At 34.2% G+C, this 7,171-nt stretch overlaps 1 protein-coding gene across 1 annotated transcript; it reads right to left on the bottom strand.

Moving 5' to 3' along the window:
• Positions 1–2,381: 2,381 nt before the first annotated feature.
• On the bottom strand, positions 2,382–5,443 carry LOC116348924 (odorant receptor 13a). Its single transcript, XM_031780149.1, has 7 exons — positions 5,085–5,443; positions 4,539–5,018; positions 4,192–4,291; positions 3,719–3,823; positions 3,307–3,534; positions 3,175–3,183; positions 2,382–3,096 (listed from the first exon to the last, which is right to left on the bottom strand). The coding sequence occupies exons 1-7, from the start codon at positions 5,441–5,443 to the stop codon at positions 3,034–3,036; spliced, it is 1,344 nt and encodes a 447-aa protein (XP_031636009.1). The 3' UTR covers positions 2,382–3,033.
• Positions 5,444–7,171: the final 1,728 nt, after the last annotated feature.

Genomic DNA, 7,171 nt, shown 5'->3' with positions numbered 1-7,171 from the left:
TGAGACTCATTTTTTTATAATTAATATTTTAGTTCCGAGACATTTTTTACCGTGTCTGGCAGTTCAAAAGGTCAATAGAGAAATTTATATGCAAAAAAATGATATGGTTAGTCCAATAAACTAAAAGGGATAAATATATCGAAATTCCGAGCAATTAGGCCTGAAGCTGACTTTTGCACAAAGACATCAATTGTTTCGAATTGGCGAAATGAAAAAAAAAATAGCAGAGAAATGCCACAGACAGTTACAATTTCTCATGCAATGCATCATTTTCTGTTGAATTAAGACTTATTCAAATATATAAATTGAAAACATCAAACAAATATTTTGTTATTTCTCTTTTGCCAGATGCTTCTGTTACTTTCTTTCATTTGATGATTTGATTTCAATCGTTGCAGTTCATGGTTTCTCGTTTGTTTTCATTTGGTTGGAGACCAAAAGTAATGGCAGGAATAAGACTGAGATCTTCGACAGACGTGATGAAAGAGAGCGAGAAAGACGAGAGAGAGAGTGAGGTGGCGAGTGAAGAGTAAATATTTCGTTGAAATACCTTTCAGTTTATTTGGAGCATGGAATGTATTTTACCAATTCCGTTGATAGTTGCGCCAAGCGAATCGACAATAATTGTGCTTTCCCTTTGTTTTCCACTCGACGAAAATCAGCTTTTGGCTGTGTGCAAGTTGCACATTGCATTTTATCGATGCACTCTTTGTACAAATTTATATTGGTGTGCGGGGTGTGGGGTATGTGTGTGTGTGTGTATGTCTGCATAATTCAAATATCAAGTAGTTGAAAACCCAAACTTACCGTTGAATAATTGGAAACTTTCATCTTACGGACTTTCCGCCCCAATGAATTGTTCAACTCGAAATCCATTTTCACCCCGACGCAAATATTCCAATGCATTCAAAAGGAGAAAGAGTAAGTGGGAAACAAATCGAATCATAAACAAGTGCATATTCGAAATACCTACTTATTGTAATGCATAAGCATAGTCGCTTTAAAATCCCTTTATCCGGCGAGCTCAATTCCAAAAACTAACTGGTGAAAACGGCCAGGTACTACACTTGTACACATCGTGATCGTTACACTTTTCCACCTTTTCTAACTTTCGTTCGTTCTCTGTCGTTTTTGTTGCCGGAATTTTACCGTGATAACGCCAACAACTGAAGCGAACAAGCCTCGAGTTTGTGTTTAAAAGCATGTTTCAGAGTATATATTCGATGCAAGTTCCTTGGTGCATATTGTTTTCTGCGGGTGCATGTGGTTTATGCGGGAGAACATCAGAATGGACGGGGAACGAGGGGGATTGGGGGGTTGATTGCACCATGTAAAGATGTTAGTTATCCGACGCAAAGTTGAGAATTTTAAAAAAGAAAATCGACAAAGTCTTCAAGAGTGCTGAATGTATAACAGAGTGAGAAAAAGAGCAAATGGATTAAGACTGAGCAAAGCCATGGCATTAGGATGGACGAATTTGTCGATGCTAAAATACATTGTACAAAATAATACATTTACAACTTTCTTGCACACAACACACCTTACTTGTTCATCGCCTTTTTTTATATAATATTTTGTTTTTTTTTCGCTCTCTCTCTCCTATCCTTTCTGTGTGTCTGTCTCGTTTAAATTTGAAACTAACGGCGCCACTCTTGTTTTTTTTTTCTTCTTCGTTGCAAAAGTATTATCGCCTTAAAACATGATTTTTGTGAAATGCGGTGGTTGGTGTTGAAATGCGCTCCACACCATTTTTGTGTGCCGATTTTGTGTGAGCCGAGTTTTTGGGAGTTTGAGTTTATTGGTGAAAAGTGTGCTTTTTCGTTATGTGTTGAGTGGACTATATCGTATTGACATCATTTATTCATGCATTTTAATTGTGGGTTGCTTTTAGATGAAACAACATCCAACCAAGCACACACACACACAAAAATGACAATGACAACGATGACGGTGATAACAAAAAAAATTTACACGGTGACGTTAAAAGGGTTTTAGAGCATGCGAAATGACATTGTGTGTATGTGATATCATTTGCCTAAAAATTGAAGCGCATATTTTTCGGATATTATACTCTTTTTTTTCGGCGCCATAATATTTTTTATGTCGATTAATTTTGTTGTTGTAGTTGGTCGTTTACGATTTATAAGCAATTTTCGTCTTGGCTGATTGACGCAGGTGAATCATTCACAAAGATGCATTAACACAATCACCCAAGTACTTGTATTAATACTCGATGGAATAGCCATTGCCTAATGCAACAATTTAAGCGAATAATTTGCGTGAATGAAACATTTTCAGGTGCCAGTCGAGTTGTATACTTTTTACTTGTGCTTTATTAAATCATGTTAACATCTGAATATTGATCTAATGCTAATGGCTTTTCTACACATATTTAAATCTAAATATTACACAATATGTTTTAATACATTACAACAATCGGAATGTATTTTAAAATCTAATCAGATTATTGCATTTTAAACCCATTTCTCTTGCTCTATATCTTTTTTCCTCTCTTTCTACCAGCCGGTGGTATTAGGTCCTTCCGTTTCAACTTAAAACTTTCAAGTGCATTATTCTTCCATCTCAAAAGTGGTGATGGAAGTGGATAAATTTGAAGCGTCAGTTGTGCATTTACATTTTCATAGTGTCCTCCAATCATAATAGATTAATGCGCTCTCTCTCTCTCTCACACACACACACTCACACAAATACAATACTTTCACTTCCCTTATCCCACTTTCAAAATTTAAATCACAACGACGAATAATAGCCTAGCCGAACAAACAGACATAGAACGGAATAATGTGATGAAAAGAAGTAAAGAAATTGAAAAAAGAAGAAGAAGAAGTGCAAAAAATAAACGAATCTAGCTCGATTATTTTGCCACAAGTTTGAATTACGGTTGAATGGGATATAGATAGATCAGTAGATGGAATAGATATGGGGAAAAGAGAAAGAGACCGGCCGTAAGGAAAGAGAAAGAGAGAGATATATAGAAACTGTATGTGTTTGCATCCATTTCAAATCGATAGTTCATCCACTGCGCTCGAGTAGCGATTGCAAAAGTGTGAAGTAGGATATCGATGTACTCAAAATCTGAAAATAGTTAAAACGAACAGAAAGTAAGAAAAATCGTATCATTTTTTGAAAAAGTGAAGAGTATTATTCGCGAACCAAACTGAACTGCATTTAATATATTGTATATGACGAGAAAAAGGCGCAGAAAAAAAAGCAATGAGAAAAAAAACAAATTGTGCGTTTTTTTGTGTGTTTCCAAAAAGAAAAACCGACGATAATTGAACTTACTCGAGTGAATGTGTTCAAGGCCAGCGTTGAAAACTTCATCGCCATCAAAATCAGAGGCTTTTGTGAACGTTTTATGGTGAATTTGATGGTTTTCACGACCTCCACATCTGCTGGGAAATCGAAGCGTGCTACTGATGCTACTGGCTTTTCGGATTGTCTACCATAGTTTTCGTCACTCGATTTCCCTTGCCAATCACAAAAATACAGTATATCAGCCGTATAAACACTCTATTTCGAAACAAAAAAAACAAAAAGCACAATGAAGAAAAAGAATTTTGCGATTTTTCTTTATCGTTTGCTATATCATTTTCGTATTTGTTCGAACAACAAAAACAAAACATCGCTTTTCATTTTGGCAAGAGACATTTCATGGAATTTGTCGACAAAAATTGAGAAGAGTAATTTTACATACGTGCTCAATGATATCGTTGCCTTTCCAGCAGAGGATAAAGAGCTGCGATAATGCCGATACGATGTACACGACAAGTTTCAGAAAATCGCCAATAGTCAACTCAACCTAGAATTTTTCATTTGACAGTTTTTTTATTATTATTGTCATTTGTGACGAATGACAGTGAGACAGAAATAGAGAGAGAATGACAGAAAAAAAGTCGAAAGAAAAAAAAAAACACGTGAATATAATTAATATCCTCGGGTCGATGATTTTTTTTTCTATTTGCGTATGATGTACGAATGCCAAGCAGTGTAAAATGAACACGAAATGAGATGAAATGCGAGAAAATAAAAAATTATCATGAAATATTTTATATATTTTTGCTGGATTCGTATAAAGTTTTGGGTTGGTATTGGTGATGGCGGTGAATGAGCGTGAAATGAAATGAGCGAAACCGTTGTTGTTGGTTTGCTTGATGAAAATGTGCTTACTGCAACGATTTGCAGCCCCACCATACAAATCAGCAACGAACTAATTATATAGTTTATAAGCAGAATGGGACTGAAGAAATCGTGTAACTCCTCGAAAAAGCTGCAAATATAAAATATGAGAGATAAAGATAGAGAGAACGAGAGAGAGAGAGAAAAAAGAATGAAAATTAATTTAACATCATGTAAATAACGCGAGTAAGAAAAATACATCACATTAATTCATGAAAATTGAAATAAATAAATTAATAGCGCGTCACTCAATTTAACTTAATTATTATTATATCCTTCTCTCATTTTAATTCAACGTTTAATGCGACATGCATCAGAACAATTTTAGCATACGGTACCTGATCAGTGTTCTATGGTTGTCGATGATGCGAATCAGATGATTTCGATATTCCAGTTGAACGGCCGAATTTCGTGCGTTTGACCAATTTTCGTGCAATAGATTTGGATATTTTTTCAATGCATTTCTTTGTCCGATTCGCATTAAATGCGTTATCTGTTCGTGCAATAAACGAAAACGTCCACATGTATGAGTGGTGAAAAATGCAAATAAACTGTCTTCAGAGAAGAGATTTGTCACAACACCAAAACCGGCCAACGATGTTAGAAAATATGTTATCGAATAATAAAATGTTCGATTTGCATCGTATGGAAATAGCATACGATATGGAAATGGTTTTTCGCTGCCATCCTCAATGCCATACAATTCAAGCAATGGAAACAAAATGTACATCCAAATCAGTACAAATTGTAACAATGAAATGTATTTTAGTACAATCATTTCCGATGTACATTCCCTTGAGATTTTCTGATGTGTTGACCTATAGAATACGGTTGAATTTATAGATTGTGATGTTATTCAATGATTGATAAAAAGTATAAATTACTTTGAAATCCAAATCTCCTTAACGAAACTGGCAATCAATTTCTTGAGCGCTTTCCGATTATAGCTTAAATGAATCAATCGCAAGAGATTATGAATGCCCATAAAAACTGTGCAACCGCATTCGGTAACGATTAATACATCGCTAAAAGATGCAAATAGAAATGATGCTTGAGCACAGCACGTTAATGCAATTAATACGATAAGAGCGTACGCCCAAAATAAGTACAATCGATCGAATAGACTTCGCGAATATTTGTCACTATTCAAAGGCCAAGCACCATTGAATTTCAACATAAAACACTGCGACGGAAACGCAAAGGCGTCATCATTGTCATTTGGGAGCGGATTAAACAACGACATGATGGGAATTTAAATGAAACGAGAGAAGAAGAAAAAGAATGAAAAAAAAACCACGTTGAAAGCAGTAAAATGAAATGAAAATAAGAATTTTCTCAATTTGAAGTGTTTCAACACTTTTCCAAACTGAACGATTTTTTGGTCACAACATGCAATTTATAGGCAGCGCTTTTAATAAACATGACCTAGAAAAAAAAATCCATCCGTATTCAAAGTGTTTATTTTATTTTCAAAACAACAAAATCAGTTTATTTACCGATCGAAACAAAGACAAACAATTTTTTATCTATTGTCTGTGAATGTCCCAATATTCAAATAATAATGGCTATGAAAATATTCCGAAACAAAAAATCGATTGTCTTTTTTTTTCGTTAATGGTTTTTAATAAAAGGATCATAATTTATGGTCTGTGCGGCCAATGCGCGCGTCATAAACGAAAATGCGACACAGTTTGTTTTTTTTTTCGTTGAAAGCCACAATATACCTTTCAATTATGGCACCAAATAAATATGGTCACCTTTTAAGGGGATCACTAAGTTTGTAATTAGTTTCGGATTCATATACATAAACTTTATCATTTACATCAAAGAAATATTAAATGAACAAACTATGACGCTTTTGTGATGTTTGATAGTTTTTCGGTTTTATGTTAATATTCCACCAGCTATATCTTTTAGTTGGTTTTTATACGTTCAAGTTGAGTGCTACAGCATATCCATTCTTTCAATGCGATTTGTGATGGTTGGAAAATTGAACCAATTTTCTCCCGTAGAAGTGACATTTTTGCAATTACTTTGAGAGCAGAGAAAGAGAGAGAGAGAAGGACTCTTGTGAGATGAGAATGCTAGCGTCATTCTCACCGGTTGCCATTCGATTCGGTATTAACCGGGGATTGCGTTGGCATATTTATATGAAAACGTCAGTGGAATCTTAATCGCGAACGCCATCTTTGGTTACATGTTTATAGCTGTTTCTTTGCTGAAAATTTCACTTCTATTTACTACAATATTTATTTAGAAATATACAAATATTTTAAATATTTGTGATGAAATGCACAGAAATATACATTGTGGATGTATATCAAATATTCATTTTAATTCTTCTTAAAAAAGAGCATGTTACACAAAACAGGTACGACAAATTTCAAATTTACAAAATGTAAACAAGAAAATGACAGCTATTATTCGGTCCAACATTGAACTGATAGAACCGCTTGTTAATGTCATATATACTTTATACAGATGGGGAACAAGAGATGGCGTTGTCATAGAATTCGGACTAAAAATGTCAGTCGTAATACCGGGTTTTTCGGTATCAAGGGATTCAACGATAAGAAATGAAAATCAGTCAAGATTTACTGTTATATTTTTGGTCGAAAATTCGAAGATATGTAATAACGTTGTGCACAGAAAGATTATTCAATGTCATTTTCTCAATGTAAGCATAAAACAAACCGAAACTAATCCTTTTATTTGAAGACGAAAAGATATCGTATCGAATAGCATTTAAGTCGCTTCTATTGGTACATATATATATTTGTGTGTATGTTTTTGTGTCGTGTTTCTATTCTTCAAAAGATTATGCAGTGAATTAAGGATATATTTGAAAGAAATGGAATGAATGAAAACAAATCCATCATACGCACACCTATGTAACTAATTAAGTTTTGTATAACGCACAGTGTAGATAAGTAGTTGTGGTATATATCATATTATATATACCTTTTAGCCG

Source organism: Contarinia nasturtii, unplaced genomic scaffold (assembly GCF_009176525.2).
Source record: "Contarinia nasturtii isolate CC-2019 unplaced genomic scaffold, AAFC_CNas_1.1 Cnas_scaffold_129, whole genome shotgun sequence".
Lineage (NCBI taxonomy): Eukaryota > Metazoa > Arthropoda > Insecta > Diptera > Cecidomyiidae > Contarinia > Contarinia nasturtii.
This window is presented reverse-complemented; position numbering and strand designations above follow the sequence as displayed.

Excerpts from the sequence above, each read along its gene's own strand:
- LOC116348924 (XM_031780149.1), bottom strand. The coding sequence starts at position 5,443 with ATGTCGTTGTTTAATCCGCTCCCAAATGACAATGATGACGCCTTTGCG. Across the intron at positions 4,292-4,538 it reads AACCATAGAACACTGATCAG|CTTTTTCGAGGAGTTACACG; the intron begins GTACCGTATGCT and ends TTATATTTGCAG. Across the intron at positions 3,535-3,718 it reads GCAACGATATCATTGAGCAC|AGTGTTTATACGGCTGATAT; the intron begins GTATGTAAAATT and ends GTTTCGAAATAG.